A 19,408-nucleotide genomic window follows, 5' to 3' on the forward strand; every position below is an offset into this window, starting at 1 on the left:
CCAAGGAGACTCATTAAGTCCTTTCTGGTTCTGCCTTGCTCTGAACACACTATCCAACATGCTAAATAATTCAGATTATGGATACAATATTACTGGAACATACCCACACAAAATCACACATTTGCTATACATGGATGATCTAAAACTACTGGCAGCAACAAATCAACAACTCAACCAATGACTAAAGATAACAGAAGTATTCAGCAATGATATAAATATGGCTTTTGGAACAGACAAATGTAAGAAAAATAGCATAGTCAAGGGAAAACACACTAAACAAGAAGATTACATATTGGATAACCACAGCGACTGCATAGAAGCGATGGAAAAAACAGATGCCTATAAATATCTAGGATACAGACAAAAAATAGGGATAGATAATACAAATATTAAAGAAGAACTAAAAGAAAAATATAGACAAAGACTAACAAAAACACTGAAAACAGAATTGACAGCAAGAAACAAGACAAAAGCTATAAATACTTATGCTATACCAATACTGACCTACTCATTTGGAGTAGTGAAATGGAGTAACACAGACCCAGAAGCACTCAATACACTTCCACGATCACAATGCCACAAATATAGAATACATCACATACATTCAGCAACAGAAAGATTCACATTAAGCAGAAAGGAAGGAGGAAGGGGATTTATCGACATAAAAAACCTACGTTATGGACAGGTAGACAATTTAAGAAAATTCTTTATAGAACGAGCAGAAACTAGCAAAACACACAAAGCAATCACTCATATAAATACATCGGCTACACCACTACAATTTCATAACCACCTCTACAACCCTTTAGATCACATAACATCAACAGATACGAAGAAAGTAAATTGGAAAAAGAAAACACTACATGGCAAGCACCCATATCATCCAACACAGCCACACATCGATCAAGACGCATCCAACACACGGCTAAGAAAAGGCAGTATATACACTGAGACGGAAGGATTCATGATTGCAACACAGGATCAAACAATAAACACCAGATATTACAGCAAGCATATTATTAAAGATCCCAATACCACAACAGATAAATGCAGACTTTGCAAACAACAAATAGAAACAGTAGATCACATCACAAGCGGATGTACAATACTAGCAAATACAGAATACCCCAGAAGACATGACAATATAGCATAAATAATACATCAACAGCTTGCCTTACAACATAAACTTATAAAACAACATGTCCCCACATACAAGTATGCACCACAAAATGTACTGGAGAGTGATGAATACAAATTATACTGGAACAGAACCATTATAACAGATAAAACAACACCACATAACAAACCTGACATCATACTCACCAATAAAAAGAAGAAATTAACACAACTAATCGAAATATCCATACCCAATACAACAAATATACAAAAGAAAACAGGAGAAAAAATTGAAAAATACATCCAACTGGCTGAGGAAGTCAAGGACATGTGGCATCAGGATAAAGTTGACATTATACCAATTATACTATCAACTACAGGAGTCATACCACACAATATCCACCAGTACATCAATGCAATACAGCTACATCCAAACTTATATATACATCTACAGAAATCCGTAACTATTGATACATGTTCAATTACCCGAAAGTTCCTAAATGCACTATAGCATATACCGTACAGTTAAAAGGAAGTCACGCTTGATCAAGGTCCGCGTCACTTTCCATTTTCGACCAGACATAACGTCTGAGAAAAGAAAGAAATAACAATAATAATAATAATAATAATAATAATAAAACGTATGTTACACAAAACGAACTCGTCACAGCTCAGAACTAGCAAAATACACAATGACGGCTTGACGTACTAATCTAGATCTGTGACTGAATTTGGTTGGCAGCCATAGCGCATACACAGTGTAAAATTCAAGGAAAATAATAAAAAACCCACTGAGGATGCCACAGTCACGGTGAAACATATTTGGAAAAAGGCGGGCCCATCCTCAATTGGTTATAAAAAGAGCGGTAATTTAATATCTCCTCCAGTTGCTGTTTTATGTTTTTTTTTTTTTTTTTTTTTTTTTTTTTTTTAAATAAGGAAGTTCCCGCGCTGCACCATGTAGTAGTAGTAGTAGCAGTGGTAGAGTCTGCGCGGGATACAGTGATCGGTGCGCAGTGACGAATTTTTGTCGGAAGTGATGGGTGAGTTCATTCGTTTGTTCGGAAGGGAAGGTCGCCATTATTTGCCCGCTTTTGACCGCTTGGCAACTCAGTGTTCTGACAGTATCGAGGTGCACTCCCTGCAATCTTTCTAAAACTATTTTGCAAGAACTATTTGATAAAAAAATTCAGTTTTCCATTACTTATAACTTCATATGTCGGCTTCATGATGAAGTGCTCATCACTTCGTTAATAGTTCAAGGAATTGTGACATCTGTACTTAAGTAAGACACTGCACGAAATTCGAAAAATTTTACAATGAGAAATAGGGGTTCCTATAATTTGGCATTTGGTGCATATTACATAATAAGTCGCGTGTGTGAAATTTATGTAACACACTGAAATTTTTCGACTCTATATCTCACCAGTCCTGAGAAAATTTATTTTATCGAGCACACTCATGTGTGATCGCACGCATCAGTGATATAAAGCCAGAATGAAATGTTCGTAACATTTCTCATCTCTCATAAAATATTTGAGATATCGAAATGAGATTTTGGCAAATGATAGCACGCAAAAGTGAGAGCGTTTCTCCCTGTGGTTAATGCGCGAAACTTCATTATCGTCTGTGTCATTCAACTAACTACAGACTTTTTCGATGAAACAATGTAATTTTTAAGCGCCATCTATATGTTGTAAAACGTGAAGTACTGTGATTTTGGAACAAAATAAGTGAAGACAATACACATTTATTTTTGTACCGAGGGTGTGATTTTTCATAAGCTGTTGACCTTACTTTTCCTTAGTTCCTCACTTAATAAAATTAACTAACCACTGTTTCGGAATTCTATCGTAGGTGCTTTTGCATAGTACGTTAGTGAGGTGAGAATGTGTAAATTCCACTGTATTTTAGCAAAATAGGCTAATTTTCACACAGAAACAAGAGAAATGTATGTTTTACTCAAAATTCGCCACGTATGACTCTTCTCTGGGTGTTCAATGCATTAGCAAGTCAGGCGAAAATAAATCGCTGCTTTTGTTGCAATTTCAGGGGAATTCTTTTTAGATATTAACCAAAGAAGAGTTGACAGTAAATTTTTTTTGATGTTCAAATTGAAAGTGTAGTCATGGAGGGGCTTCATTTAATGTTTCCAAATTTATGGGCTTAAGCGTCAGTTTGGCATTTCACCTGCAGTGGATTGATGGCCCACCTGCAACGCCCACCATTACCTCTCTCTCCCCATGCTTGCCTACCCGATTGTGCGTCTGTCAGCCACTTTGTTCTGCATGCACTTTTTCCTTATTGTTGTTGCTATTGTTACTGTACATCCTGTAATAGAACTAATAGTAGCAGACAAGTAAAGTAATTAAGATAAGTGAACACAGACTGAAAATGACCAAAACCTATGATTCTTGCTTTGTGACAGGATAAGGGCACTGAACTATGAATTATAATAAAGTCATAGGAGAACTGCAATTATGGATGCTTGTAAATAATCATAGAAATAAAGTAACAGTATTATATATTTTTTCATTTATTTATCGTATGGTACATATCGTAAAATATGTATGTAAATTAAAAATACGACACCACAGAGATGTAGGACTCTAAAGCACAAACATAAAATTTAAAAATGTAACAAAATTTACACTTTAATATAATGAAGAATCTGAAGTGTCGGCAGAAGTGCCAACACCGTGTTGTTTGAGGAGCCGAAATGCACGCTATAAGCTCACGCAGGATGGCGTGAGGTCTGAAACAGAATACGTAATGAATGCTATAAAGAAAAGTACGTAGCTTCTGGAGTACTTAACTTTAATTCATAATTGTAGAACATCGCTCTTGATGATACATTAATAGAATCTCAATATCAATTGAATACGGCGCCTTGCTAGGTCGTGGCAGATGTAGCTGAAGGCTATGCTAACTATCGTCTCGGGAAATGAGAGCGTATTTGTCAGTGTCTGTCGCTAGCTACGTCGGCTGTACAACTGGGGCGAGTGCCAGTCCGTCTCTCTAGACCTGCCGTGTGGTGGCGCTCGGTCTGCAATTACTGACAGTGGCGACACGCGGGTCCGGCGTATACTAATGGACCGCGGCCGATTTAAAGGCTACCACCTAGCAAGTGTGGTGTCTGGCGGTAACACCACAGAATCAATCACATAATTCACAACTGGACATCTGGATTTTTAATGTAATGAATCACACTTCGTATCAACGTCAGAAATTCGTTTATATGTTTCCCATATGTCTGTCATATAATAACGATTTATTGACTTGTACCTTGTTAAGCTAAAGGCCTTTGGAAGCCCGCTTGGACAATGCAAGACAGGAAATCACAGACAATGCAGAGAGCCAAAGTGGTAGCATTTAAGTTGCCGGAGATAAACAGTAGCACTAGATCCTATGGATTGCAGACGCTGTGGGCAGCTGTCCCAAGGGAGAAGTTTCATCTCAGAGAGTTAACTGGTAACTACATCCACCGCCCAGACGCTGTCGCAATACTTCACAGTAGGAGATGGTCACAAAAAGACACGGCTTTGCAGAGATAGCAGTCTTGATACTTGCCCATAAGAACCACAACGTCAGTGAGTTTACAAAGGTTAGAGCGCTCCAACAGTGGTCCCCATCCGCGAAAGGCCTCAAGGCAGGTCCAAATGACGTGAAACACTATAAAGGATGGGGTCCCTCCACGCCCACACCTGCGTGGTGACCAAACCAAAAGTTCTACTGTCACCTCCGTACAACATGTTAGTTTTTGAATCAGGAGTCACAGAATGCGGGCTGTGATGTTATCCATGCGTCTGGGTAAGATTACTCATTTACATGGTCCATCAGGCGATAGAAGTGGTCGAAAACGATCGAAGGGTAGCGGTTGTAAGGGCAGAGGAAGAAAAAGTGCCAAGGCAAGCGCCAAGGGAAAAAAACCTCTGCGACACTAGGACGGGTAGTAAGGGCAGTAGTGGCTTGCTAGCTGCAACAGAGCATGCAAGGTGAGGTAAAGTTAGTGTGAGGTATCGTGCATCGTTACCTATGTGCTGCGTGTTCGTTAACTGGGGCAGTCCGGTTGCTGCGGCTGAGCTCGTGTGGAGTTTCCTTGGCCTGCTGCAGTGGCTTCCTCCCTGTAACAAAGGGATTCAGTGCGGCAACGCTCTGCTGACGGCTGCGCCGGCGCCGTTCTGCCCATGTGGGCACTTGCTGACGGTTACACACATTTTAATGTCCTGTCCAGATCTTAACACACTGCGCCTCGATCTTAACCTGCCAAATACTTTCGATGCCATTTTAGCGGATGACCCACGAGCAGCTGCTCGTGTTCTTCGTTTTATCAATTTGACAAACCTCGCTAAGGACATTTGTTGATGCTGTTTTTTAATCCTATGCCTGTCAGTCTGTCTTTTATCGTGTTTTCCCTTTTAGTTGCTGTGGTCAACTTGTGCCTCGCGGTGCATTCTTAGAGTAGTCAGGGCGCTAATGACCATTGAAGTTGTGCGCCCTAAAACCACAAAAAAAAAAAAAAAAAGTGCGGCAACGCATGCGTTGCTGTTATGCCCTCTGCTGCGCCGTGTCGTCAGTGACTTGGCACAGCTTCATCAGGCTGGTGCTGAACATCGGCGGCCGGCCGCCGTATGGCGCCCTGCTCTACTGCACGGCGCAGCCCTTCTGCACCTGAACCTCGAGCAGCTCCGCTTGTTCAGAGAGCTGCGCCGCTTCAGCGTCGGAGAAATGCAGGCCGTTCGCTCGCGCTCGTGCGATGAAGGCTGCCCTTTTGTCTTCTCGGTGCCTTGCGGGGGCCGTCCCAGCGGCGGTCGGCGTCGCCGCCGGTGCCTCTGGGGCGGTGGTTGTCTTCTTTGAACCTTCCACCTGCGGTGCTGCTGGGGCAGCCGCTGGGACAGGCAAGCGAACGTCCTTCTACGAGGTCGCAGGAGTGTTCGCAGGTTCTGCTGCACGGAGGCCTTGGGCGAAGACTGCACGCAGTTGCCTCAAGGCCTCTTCCTTCTCTGCAGCCACGGCGGCTCCGAAGGCAGCCCTCTCTGCCGCCATGACGGCCCTCACTGTTGTTGATAGCCTAATAGGAGGGACAGCGACGTTTAGCTATCGGATGAACGCTGTTGCTACCAAACAAGTAATTTCTTAACGTACCAGCTAGAAACGTTCCTACCTACAGAGCAGGAGAAAGGGGAGGAATGTGAATGTGGTTGACCAGAGGCGCCCTGAAGATGCAGTGCCACTCGTCAGACGGGCCAAAGCCTGTAAAGTGCCAACGGATCGGTGGGCCGACTGTAGTAACGGAGAGATAGTGCGGCGCCACAATCCTTTAAAAACCCAAGTTTTCGTATTCTGGCAAAGTTCTCAGTCAGATCGTTGGGATGCCAACTGAGGGTCGCTCATCGCCAGCCTCGGGTAAGGCTGTTTCTCTCATTTGGAGTGTTGCTGTCAATGTTCGTACGATGCTACTAGTGATTGCTGTTTGTGTTAGCTCTGACCTCACGAACTCGGGCACGGACTTCTATTGTGCAACCATAGGCTTTCTTAGCTTTTTCTAATGTTTAGGTTTAGCATTCAATGTATTAGTCTGATTGCAAATGAATCGTGTCAATCATACCCTTGAGTATCCTTGAACCACCTGCTGCGAGCATCCTATCGACTCCCAAAAGCAATGCCCCTCGTAGATACCCAGTGACAGTGTTTGGTGTTGATCCATGATATCTTCACTGGAAGCCTGCCTTTCTGCATTTGTTCTTAGCCGCTTGGAAATTACAGACCGACCTGCATCCCCTGTCTTCCCTATGTCCTTGACTTCCGCAAGGTGTTCGATACAGTTCCCCACAGTCGTTTAATGAACAAAGTAAGAGCATATGGACTATCAGACCAATTGTGTGATTGGACTGAAGAGTTCCTAGATAACAGAACGCAGTATGTCATTCTCAATGGAGAGAAGTCTTCCAAAGTAAGAGTGATTTCAGGTGTGCCGCAGGGGAGTGTCGTAGGACCGTTGCTATTCACAATATACATAAATGACGTTGTGTATAACATTGGAAATTCACTGAGGCTTTTTGCGGATGAAGCTGTGGTATATCGATGGGTTGTAACAATGGAAAATTGTACGGAAATGCAGGAGGATCTGCAACGAATTGACGAATGGTGCAGGGAATGGCAATTGAATCTCACTGTAGACAAGTGTAATGTGCTGCGAATACATAGAAAGAAAGATCCATTATCATTTAGCTACAATATAGCAGGTCAGCAACTGGAAGCAGTTAATTCCGTGAATTATCTGGGAGTAGGTATTAGGAGTGATTTAAAATGGAATATCATATGAAGTTGATCGTCGGTAAAGCAGATGCCAGACTGAGATTCACTGGAAGAATCCTATGGAAATGCAATCCGAAAACAAAGGAAGTAGGTTACAGTACACTTGTTCGCCCACTGCTTGAATATTGTTCACCAGTGTGGGATCCGTACCAGACAGCGTTGATAGGAGGGAGAGAGAGAAGATTCAACGGAGAGCAGCGCGCTTCGTTACAGGATCATTTAGTAATCGCTAAAGCGTCACCGAGATGATAAACTCTAGTGGAAGATTCTGCAGGAGAGGCGCTCAGTAGCTCGGTACGGGCTTTTGTTGAAGTTTCGAGAACATACCTTCACCGAGGAGTCAAGCAGTATATTGCTCCCTCCTACGTATATCTCGCGGAGAGACCATGAGGATAAAATCAGAGAGATTGGACAATCTTTCTTTCCACGAACAATACGAGACTGGAATAGAAGGGAGAACCGATAGAGGTACTCCAAGTACCTTCCGCCACACACCTTCAGGTGGCCTGCGGAGTATGGATGTAGATGGAGATGTAGATCCTGTGTTAGGACATGCCACATCCTCACGTTGCGGTGTCGTTTGATGTGACCGTTCATCTGTCTTTTGGCACCGTTGTCACACTTTGAGGAAGTAATTATGTTGTACTTGCGAAGTGCATGAGCTGACATGGCATGGTTGGTCCTGATCGGGTTAATGGTTGACCATGTCGTATGTGGTAGTTCTTAGCCGGCTAGGGTAGTTGTTACGCACACCATGTTGTGAAGTTCCGACTCCGCTGTATAGGTCGATATTTCCTTCCACTAGCAACATGGTAATATGACGAATATTGTAAATTCGCATTACTATTTAATGGAGAAGGAAATTCACACTAAAGATAAGCCATAATTATTTACATGAATGTAAATCTGAGTCGTAATGGACCATTATTGTTACTAATATACTTGACTATAAAAAAATAAATGTCTCGTGGAGTTCATGACATGTTGCGTTCTCATCAGTGCAAACAGATCTGCACGTGATAAGGCGGATGGTGAGACGATACGCAGTGATAGGGGCAGTATACCAAGTGACACTCCAGCCAATAGCGTCATTCGACCGAGTAAGATTGTAGAGTGCGCTTTGGAGTGCTAGTACCGCACATAGTGTTGATTTCCACCTAGTTTAAATACAATAAAAGTACTTAGCCACTGGTGTGTTCCATACGCCTGACGCCTGAAATAAAGCTAACATAACATTTATTACTTTGAGAAGTGAGAGCGATACTTTTCTCATAATGTAAATTTTTCCATGGTGGATCAGCAACGGATGAGATGGCTCAATGCGGCGCTTTCCCCCAACATTGGCATTTACGAGGGTAGGCAACGTTTGGAGCGTTTGGTTTGGGACAGAGATAGAGAACACAACGGCCACACTGCAAAGTATTCTCCCTCTCTCTCTCTCTCTCTCTCTCTCTCTCTCTCTGCCCAGAATCCACCACGCACCCGCGTTCCTTCTTGAACACCGCTGTCACCAATTCAATTGGCAATGGACACCTGTGCATGTGTTACGTCACGGATTACTGTTCCCTTAAAAAGGGGCTTTCACAATATTTGCGAAGTAGTTGTACCCTTTATAAGACATCTGAAAGGATGACTCTGAAGTTTGATGAAGACGATAATGGATTGTTTGTCTGCGGCCAGCAATGTTCTTTAGCGAAAGACTTTCAAGGCGAATGAAGAGACAATAAGTTTATTTGTAGACAGCGCTTTGTCGACAATACTTTATCCTTGTGATTTCTGTTTTTCATAGTTTTCAGACGTGCTGTTGTTTTCGCGGCATCCTACATCACTTCTTTTCTGTATGTGGATCAGAAGTTTCCCCATCTCTAGCTCGAAAATTCACACGTTTTGTTCCTGCTTCACAAAAATTACATTCATCTCCCTGTTAGCAGCGCCAGTTTTACTTCAATCCTATATTCTTGAATTTCCATTCTTATAAAAGGAATATTCGAACATTAGCAATTCTATCGTGGATCTCTCCGCTTGGAGCTCTAGGTGGGGGGACAACTTTACCGCAAAAAGTTCGCTTTAGAGGACAGCATACAATGTGGTTACACTTTAATGTTTTTGATGAGGCAGTTTCTGACGATTCAGCGTCCCTGTGCCTTTAGCCATTGCTGATTTTTGTCACTTTTTTGTAGTGTACCAGTTTCCCATCCTTATGGCAAGAGGATGAGCTGAATTTCAGCTCACTAAAACTCGCTGATTAACTTTACACAATTTGGAATGGTTTAGAAAAATATCACATGATACACTGTAACTAATATTCATATAAAAGCCAGTTAATGTGCGTTCGTAGGAGAGGACAGAATACTGTAACATTCGATTAAAACCTTGGTGAACACCTGTGAGACCTGTCACACAGCATTAAATATCTACAGATAACCCTACAAAGCTGCTTCAACTGAAAGTGATACAGAATCAATTCGATTTCTTGAGAAAAACCTGGGAAGTACCATGCGTCTAGAGGGTGTTACAAAAAGGTACGGCCAAACTTTCAGGAAACATTCCTCAGACACAAAGAAAGAAAATATGTTATGTGGACATGTGTCCGAAAACGCTTACTTTCCATGTTAGAGCTCATTTTATTACTTCTCTTCAAATCACATTAACCATGGAATGGAAACACACAGCAACAGAACGTACCAGCGTGACTTCAAACACTTTGTTACAGGAAATGTTCAAAATGTCCTCCGTTAGCGAGGATACATGCATCCACTCTCCGTCGCATGGAATCCCTGATGCGCTGATGCAGCCCTGGAGAATGGCGTATTGTATCACAGCCGTCCACAATACGAGCACGAAGAGTCTCTACATTTGGTACCGGGGTTGCGTAGACAAGAACTTTCAAATGCCCTCATAAATGAAAGTCAAGAGGGTTGAGGTCAGGAGAGCGTGGAGGCCATGGAACTGGTCCGCCTCTACCAATCCATCGGTCACCGAATCTGTTGTTGAGAAGCGTACGAACACTTCGACTGAAATGTACAGGAGCTCCATCGTGCATGAACCACATGTTGTGTCGTACTTGTAATGGCACATGTTCTAGCAGCACAGGTAGAGTATCCCGTACGAAATCATGATAACGTGCTCCATTGAGCGTAGGAGGAAGAACATGGGGCCCAATCAAGACATCACCAACAATGCCTGGCCAAACGTTCACAGAGAATCTGTGTTGATGACGTGATTGCACAATTGCGTGCGAATTCTCGTCAGCCCACGCATGTTGATTGTGAAAATTTACAATTTGATCACGTTGTAATGAAACTAAAATGAGCTCTAACATGGAAATTAAGCGTTTCGGGACACATGTCCACATAACATCTTTTCTTTATTTGTGTGTGAGGAATGTTTCCTGAAAGTTTGGCCGTACCTTTTTGTAACACCCTGTATAAACGAGACAGCATAGCAGAGTGTTGCGCGGCTTTATGTTGAGTACTGCTTGAGATTTTGAGACCCCCGTATCTTGACCCAAACGAAGAAGTCTGTAGAGTTCATACACAGGCTGTGTTTAAGAAGGTGATCTGGTACGTCCATGAGAGTTGTTGGAGGAAAGTTGATATTCTTTTTCCCTCACGAAATGGTATTGGATGGTTTCAACGCAATCCTTATTCAGATGGACTACAAAACAGTTGGTCTGTGCCCTTCGAATTTTTCGTCTAGGACCGAAAAGACACACTCAGTGAGGTTAGTGCAGTATCCATTCACTTTTTTGGAAACAACTGACGAAAGCGCCAGCTACCGTCCAAAGTGACATGTTCGGTAAGAGGTTGAGCATTAGGTTCAAAGCGAGGAGGTCGTACTCTAGCTACCAGCCCCTAAAACATTGCGTCTGTCGAACTACTGTTACATCCTCGTGCGTCTTGGGACTGGATCCGCTGTTAATTTAGCTCTGTCCGTTTCTCACGTACAGGTCGCCGGTTCGACGCGTGCGACGAAAGTCTGCGGCGCCGCGCTCGGACGTCCGAGTCGACGACATCGACTACCTGGATGTGCCGGAGCTGTCGCCGGGAAACTCCATCACCAGCAACACGAGTATTGCTAGCCTGCTCAAGGAGAAGATCGCGGTAAGTTCGTCGCTGTCGCAGATTGCAGACTCCTGGGTCAAGGCGCCAGGCGATGCTCTTAACTTGGTGATGTTCCGAGTCGCTGGTCAGAGCGCTACGACAAACGATCCTCGATCCTGCATGCAGCATCACGATGGACGGGTAGATGTCTGGAGGCTCCGAGTGGAATGGACGTTGCCAGATTCTATTCATCATCGTAATATGGTCCCAGCACCTAGAATGGTGATAGTATAGGGTGCCATTGGTTTCATAACTCGATCAACTCTGGTTCCCATAGCTGATAATTTTAACAGCGGCCTTGTACATTCCAAACAGCTAAGGCCAGTGTCTGTGCTCGGTTTTCAAGGTCTTTCTACAAGAACCGCATGTTATCTGTGCCATCTTGACCTACCGCGACACAGAAGGTTTTCGCCTGTTGCTCCTGCCGGGAGTTTCCATAGATCTCTCACTCTTTCAAAACGGGTGGTTGTTGCTGAGAGACCGCACACCATACGCCAGCCACCACGATTAATGAGGGGTGCCCATACGCCCGACATCCAGTCTCACTTCGACTTGATATCTGACTCTGTTAGGGCCGTTGTTGTTTCCAGAAGTGGCAACTCTGTGCACTAAACTTCGCAGCATGTACACTCCAATTCACCTATAAATTTAATCATGTATTCTTTCTACTATACTATTCTATTCTATCGCTTGCGCCTTTGTCCCGCATGTTGCGCGGGGTTGGCGTTGTTAAATCGGATTTGGCATGTTAATTTGAAGGGGTGGCTGGATGCCCTTCCTGCCGCCACCCCGTATCCCCCGGGACGGAATCAGAGTACCCCATCTGTCTGCGTCTAGTGTAAAGCATGGAAAAGTGCGGGTGTGTTTTAAATGTCTGTGAGTCGTGTAACTGAGGCGGGACGTGGGGACCAGCCCGGTATTCACCTGGAGGGATGTGGAAAAGGCCTAAAAACCACATCCAGGCCGGCCAGCACACCGGCCCTCGTCGTTAATCCGGCGGGCGGATTCGATCCGGGGCCTACGCGCCTACCCGAGTCCAGGAAGCAGCGCATTAGCACTCTCGGCTAACATGGCGGATTTGGCCAACCTGGCGGGTTATTCTTTCTATTATACTGTATATACGTAATTAATAAAAAAATATTTTATATCCTTTCCAGTGTCGTAACTGTAATGTCCAGTAGTGTATGTAACTGAATAGAAGGGCTACCTCAGGAGAACATTCCTTTAAAATTTTCCTTAAAATTTTGCTTTTAAGACGTTTCAATATTTTCCCGAAGTCCCTCGAATAATGTGGACTCGCTTCAGTTTGACTGTGTTCCTGATGATTCTCCTATACTGCAAATGCTTCGACCGCTCGCATCTTATCTTTAATTACTAGTTCATCATGTCTCGTGACAGGCTTCCCAGCTTTCCATCTAACCATTGTATTTATTTTATTTTCATAGCTATTAATTTGTGTCAGAACATGCAATCTTTATTAATTTTGGTAATTCTTATCAGTGCAGAACAACACCGTTTGTAATATGGCATGATTTGCAGATCTATGATTATCGTGCCCACTGTCCATTTTGTACAGATTTCTTTCCCTGGTGCAATGTCCTTTGGTATCCATGATTTCTTGGATACACAAGAAGACACTGTGAGCTACCAATCGCTCTAAAATTTATAAGAACACAATCTAATGGGAACATCTATTGTGCAGTTGATGATATACTGTAGTATGCGTGAGACTTAGCTATTTTTTATTTTGCTGCTTCTTTTTTTAACCTGATATTGTCAAATGAACTGTATTACATAAACTTGATTACAGGAATTTCATGATCTAAGATTTTTCACTAACTTAAAGAGCCTTGTGCAAGTGATACTCCAGAACTGGCCATTTATTTACAGCTCTCGTTCCCCGCCTACCTAAAGAAGAGAAAGCCGCCACGCGAGTACAAACTGAAGGCGTTCGTCAGTTTCTTGTTCCTGTGCATCGTTTTCCTGGTCGGTTTCGCATATGTAATGTATGACAAGCACGTCCTCCAGGTAAGTCCAGGTTAAACTGCATCCTATTGTCCGTAAAATATGCACTATGTATTGAGCACATGTTATATCAGTGATGGAGTTCGAGATAATGAATAAGGAAAAATAAAATTCATTAAACACCATTTGAGTTCAGTTGCACTATCTTTATGATAATCTTATTTACTCGCCATGTACGTGAGATTCATTTGATGGCTAGAAAGAGACCGTGAACCACTAGTAAACTGACGGAAATGGAAACTGTTTCACCATGAAGCATCAGTCCGTTATTTACCAAAATTTGTGAACATGTTCAACACATAATGAGTGCTGAATGATTAAAGTTCCATCACATTCAAACTGATGTTCATCATGAGCATTAGCATCAGGCGTGATTCCCACGGAACCGAAAGCACTCTGGTATTTGTAGTACTAATAGAGCATACTTCCCCCGAGGGCAATCTTAGCGAATTTCTTGCCTTATATGACATACATAAATAATATAAAATATTTAATTGCATTAATATAAGTACTTGATTATACGGAGTTGTCAGAAACAGTCTGAAAAGCTTGTAAGGGTGTTGTCTTGAGAAATAACTGTGAAGAACAAAATTCGATTCGTTGCTCCACTTCCGAGTTAATTTTCTTTGAAGTTAGCCAATTTTCGCGCGCAGATTCACGCGGCGCACAAGAGACGGTGTTGGCAAACGTGCTCTTCATTCGGTTTTCTAAAAACGGATAAAGGGAGAGGTACGAGAACTGGACATGGGACTGTAGTAAGCATCGGGCCCGAGCCAGAAGCTTGGCAGTCCCCTCCGCTATCATCTATGGTATGAGAACAACTGACACTAATTGTACCTGGTGAGCCGCTAGGATTTGCGAGCACAATTATTTGTCAGCACAACCTACCCTACAACAACCCTTACAAGTTTTTCACACTGTTTGCGACCATCCTCTATAATAATTTTTGCCCCTAAGAATATAGGTAGCTACAGCGTTTAAGAAATACAAGCTTTAGAATAATAAATTAATATTAGTTCGATGAAATTTATAATTACGTATTCAGCTAAATTTAGTGTATTACATTAAAATATTCGCATTAAAAAAATGAAACAAGATTTTGAACTCCAAAAATTAAATAACTTCAAAGAAAAATATACACAAAAAATTTAAAAAGGCTTATATATATATATATATATATATATATATATATATACGCGCGTGCACGCACGCATACACACACACACACACACACTGCTAGGCCAAAACATTATGACCATTCCCCTCCGCGAAGTTGAATGCCCCCTGGTGCTGGAATGTAATCGGAAGAGAGACGAATAGGCAGTCATTATAGATAAGATACGGGCCGCAAATGCAGAAATCCACAGATATAAACGATTTTATTGTGGCGCTGTGGCTGGAAAAGAGAATCTCTAAAACGTTTAAGCCGGTCGCCTGATTGAGTGCTACTGTCGTGGGCACCTATGAAAGTGATTGAAGGATGTGTGAAATAACGAATAGGCCATATAGTATTGGAGGACGACCTCGTCTCATCACAAAACGTAGGAGGATGCCCCGCCCGTCCGATCGCCCCCCCCCCCTTTCCCTCCCCCTCTCCCACCGACATGTAATCCAGGATAGGTAGCGAACTGTGACACACCTGACAACAGAGTACAATGCTGGTGCAGGCCAAGTGTTTGGGAGCACACCCTTCAAAGGGCATTGTTGAAGATGGAGCTCCACGTCACACGACCACTATTACGTGTTCCTGTGTTAACCCAACGACTTCGTCAGTTATGACTGCAGTGGGCACAACATCACTTAGTTTTTATCCATTTCTTGTTACATCAGGTCGATGGTTAGGTTCTTAAACGCCCTCATCCAGGCGAATGGCTGCACGAAGATCCAGTCCGGTGAGGGCAGAATTGTGCTATGGGGTACACTGAGTTGGTCTTCCATGGGATCTGTGGTGGTAATCGAAGGTGTCATGACACCAGTGAACTACGTGGACATTATTGCAGATCACCCGTATCGCTTCATGCTTGAAGTCTTCCCCTATGGGGATGACACCTTCCAGCAGCATAACTGTCCGTGTTGCAACGTCAGAATTGTGTTACAGTGGTTTGAAAGGCATTATCGTGAACTCACACTGATGTCTTGGCCAGCAAATCTGTACCCATTGAACCACATGTCGGGCGCCAGCTGCGTGCCCGTAAACCACCATCTCGTAATTTGCAGGAATTGCTTGACCTGTACCTAGACATCTGGTGCCACATACTTCTGGAATCCTGTCGAGGACTTATGGAATCCATACCAAGCAGAATTTCTGTTGTACTGTTTTTTAAAAGTGGAGCAATTCGCTATTAAACAGGTAGTCGTAATGTTCTGGCTCATCGGTGTATATGTACGAGTATAACAAACAATAATTGAGTGCCTGATCAGAGGGTTAGCAAATCATGAAGATTGCTGGCTGGAGGCTGCTGTTAGAGTACATGTCTTCCTATCCCATTCCAGGCACGGTATATGGGTGACAAATCACGGAACTGAGAATACCAGTGTAGGATCCATTCATTCCTCAAGATATTCCTGATGTGAACTTCAGGGTGCATTATCCTATTGGAATATGTCGTTTGGGAGCCTGGTCATGAACGGTATGATAACATGCCTTTTTGTTCTTGCCACATATTGGTGAGCTTTCAGCCTCCCTTCTAAAAGTACCATATAAGCCCTTTTATCATATCCAAAGCTCCCCACACCATTATTCCAGGAGTTGGAGAGCTATGGGTCTCGAGAATCTCTACTTCCTGTTACCTTTCACCAGACCATCTTCAAACTCGTTGGTGTCCATCTGAACGCCACAAACAGAAGAAATACTGCTCGTTTTGTACTACAGAATGCCGTTCAGAGTCTCATTTGACTCTGGCTCTACATCAGTCACTGTTGTCTGTGGTGCAGTGTCAGCCATTAAAGACCCATGGCAAAAGGAGCGCTCAGTCCAGCTTCCAGCATTTTGTTCCCGGCGGTTCGAGGTGACGCTCTGGCTTTAACTGCAGCCCGGATTTCAACTGTTGTCGTCCTCCTATCCGTCAAAGTCAGTCGAAGAATCCTGTTATCTTCGCCTCTTATCTTTGGAAAATCCAGCGCCTAATCTACTTGCCACACTGTTCTCCTGACTCCATCTCATCACCACTCATTCTGCAGTCATTGCACTATAGACAGCTGTCTCTGCGATATGTCAGTGTGATGCTCCCCACGTCCTTCAGGCGAATGTTTCGACCTTTCTCAAAGCTCGAAAGATGGCGGAAAGCTACACTTGCACATTCTCTGGGCATGTTTGTTCAGATCCGCACCTGAAACATACCAGTAACGTTAGGCACTTCCAAAAGCCATCTAGCCATCATGTACCCGTACTATTCTTTATCTGCAGGAATAGAAAGTTTCTGTTCTCAAAATGCGCTCACCTTTAGATGAAATTTTAATCATATATCCCACAGCTATGGAAATACTGGAGTACCAGTTTGGTAACGGTTGGTGGAGGTGTTCGTTGTGCAACACCTTCCATTTCAGTGAACTGGAAAACAGCACACTGTTTGATTTTTTATTTTAGTATACAAACTTTTTTTTTGCTTTATTGCCTTCATCAGTACATGTCCTGAAGTTGTAGATGCACATATGTCAACTTCGAGTAAACCATTATCGCTGTCTGTAGTTGTTGGTCGTAAAGTTATTATCAGAAATATTTTAAAGTTGTTCGATAATTTGCTGGTACTTGTGTGTAACACGTTTTTTCTTTTACTATCTGACAGTTGTAAAAATTCGAGTTTGACAGCTAGTTGTTTACTCAAAGATATTTACTATGCAAATATCTTTGAGTAAACAATCAGCTGTCAAAAATGGAATTTTTTCAGCCCAAACATGTCAGTGGTTCTGTTTTATCAAGAGGCTGAAAAAAAAATTCCTCAAAATTTCTCATAACACAAGCTTTTATTTTCTTCATAGCAGCTGGAAATAATTTTAGAAAGTAGTGCATCAGATTTTAGACTAGAAACAGAGATAGAGGGAGGGTGAGTTGGATGGACATATGGATGAAGAAGGTGATGCATTTACTGTTTACTGACTGGTCTGTGTGCCGACAGCCGATGTACTTCGAGCAGATGCGCTACAACCGAGGCCCACGAGGAAGACAGGCCGCGGCGCGTACATCATGAAGGTAGGTCTGAACTCACTCGCTCGGTCAGCACAGCAGACATAATGCGTTTCCAAACCTGTTAACTTGTAACAAGGTGTGTACGCACTAACGAGAATTGCATCTTCTGCTGGAATCTGCTATTATGAAGTCTTACTAATTAACAGTACTTCAACAAAATTTAATTGAAGATCAATGCACGATATAAATGGTATAACGGCTTGTTTATAGCATTTTGTCTCTTTTGCTTAACAGTCCCCATTTCATACAAGAAGTAGTGCTTATGCAACTGATAATCATTTCGGCATGATTTTAATTTTATTATACCCCAATACAGCCGTAACAAATTATAAGTAGGCCTATAGACTTTCGATCATTGTAGGACTAACCACAGTAAGACTCCATGATAGCAAATTCCAGTAGAAGATACAATTCTCGTTTCTACGTACATACCTTGTCACGTGTTAACAGATGTAGAAACGTAGTTTGTCTGCTGAGTAGAGTGAGCGAGCGCAGGCCTACCTTCGTGACGTATGAGCCGCGGCCCGTCTTTCTCGTAGGCTCGGCTACAACAAGGAGCGGGAGATGCGCACGTTAGATCACATCTCGTACATGTTATGTCTGAGGGGGAGGGAGGGAGGGAGGGGGAGAGGGAGGGAAGGAAGGTCGTATGTACGAGGGTCGTTCAATTAGTAATCCCCCGCATTTTTTTCTCAGGACTTATTTATTGTTAAGAGTCAGAGTTTGCTGGCAATATACAACATCATGTCTTGCGCATGTCCTATTTTTCTACGTAGTCTCCATCACTTTCTATGGCCGTATGCCAACGTTGTGGAAGATCATGTATTCCCTGCTGGTAAAAGCTCTTGTCCTGTAAGCGTAGCCATGTTTTCATTGCATTACTGACATCAGAGTGTATTTCTCATAGAGAATCTTTAAGCGGTCCAAAGAGATGGAAGTCCGTGGGTGCCATGTTTGGACTGTCGGGTGGACTACCTTTTTGTTTCCGGCGCAAAGTGGTGCACCCAGCTTTCGTCCCCCGTAACGATCTGTGACAGAAAGACCTCTTCGTCTGTCTCAAAATGCTCCAACAATTCAGATTAAATGGCCTGTCTTTGAATCTTGTGGTCAGCTGTGAGCATTCGTGGAATCCATCGTGAGCACGTCCTTGAATATCCGAGAGTGTCGATCATTGCAGACGCACTTCCAATGCTGAACGACAACTGTAGAGCCAATTGTCGAGTAGTGATGCGCCGGTCGGCACGAATAATGGCATCCGCACGATTCAGCACGTCTGGAGCAGTGGCTGTGACAGGACATCCGGAGTGTGGCTGATCATGGAGATCTGTTTCTGCATTTCCTGAGGCTGTAACTTTGTTTACTCATCGTCCAACTGTACTCCAACTGCACCATCGCCATACACTGCGCTGAGACGTTCATGGAAGTTCATCACAGTTTCTTTTTCTGCACACAAGAATAACAACACGCTGCTTGTAGCGTGAGTCGTATGTATTCGCCATTTTGACACTGTACTACGGCTCTGCCATCTTCCAGAACGGTTCGAAACTTCACCGGCACACAGAACAAACATCAAATGTGAAGTACCAACAAGGAATGTAATTACGTAGGCTTCCGCGACCAGAATCAGTCGACATAAAAGTTTTCTTGGTGTGGTACTGCG

The 19,408-nt window shown here is 43.2% G+C and overlaps 1 protein-coding gene across 1 annotated transcript in view; it reads left to right on the top strand.

Moving 5' to 3' along the window:
* The window catches only part of LOC126412543 (myogenesis-regulating glycosidase), a 237,326-nt gene that overhangs the window by 128,018 nt on the left and 89,900 nt on the right, over positions 1-19,408 (top strand). Inside the window, exons 3-4 of the mRNA XM_050082188.1 lie at positions 11,384-11,537; positions 13,428-13,565. Of these exons, the coding sequence (XP_049938145.1) occupies positions 11,384-11,537; positions 13,428-13,565 (292 nt within the window). The remainder of the gene's footprint in view (positions 1-11,383; positions 11,538-13,427; positions 13,566-19,408) is intronic.

The sequence above is a fragment of the Schistocerca serialis genome, chromosome 7 (genome assembly GCF_023864345.2).
Source record: "Schistocerca serialis cubense isolate TAMUIC-IGC-003099 chromosome 7, iqSchSeri2.2, whole genome shotgun sequence".
NCBI classification, from domain to species: domain Eukaryota; kingdom Metazoa; phylum Arthropoda; class Insecta; order Orthoptera; family Acrididae; genus Schistocerca; species Schistocerca serialis.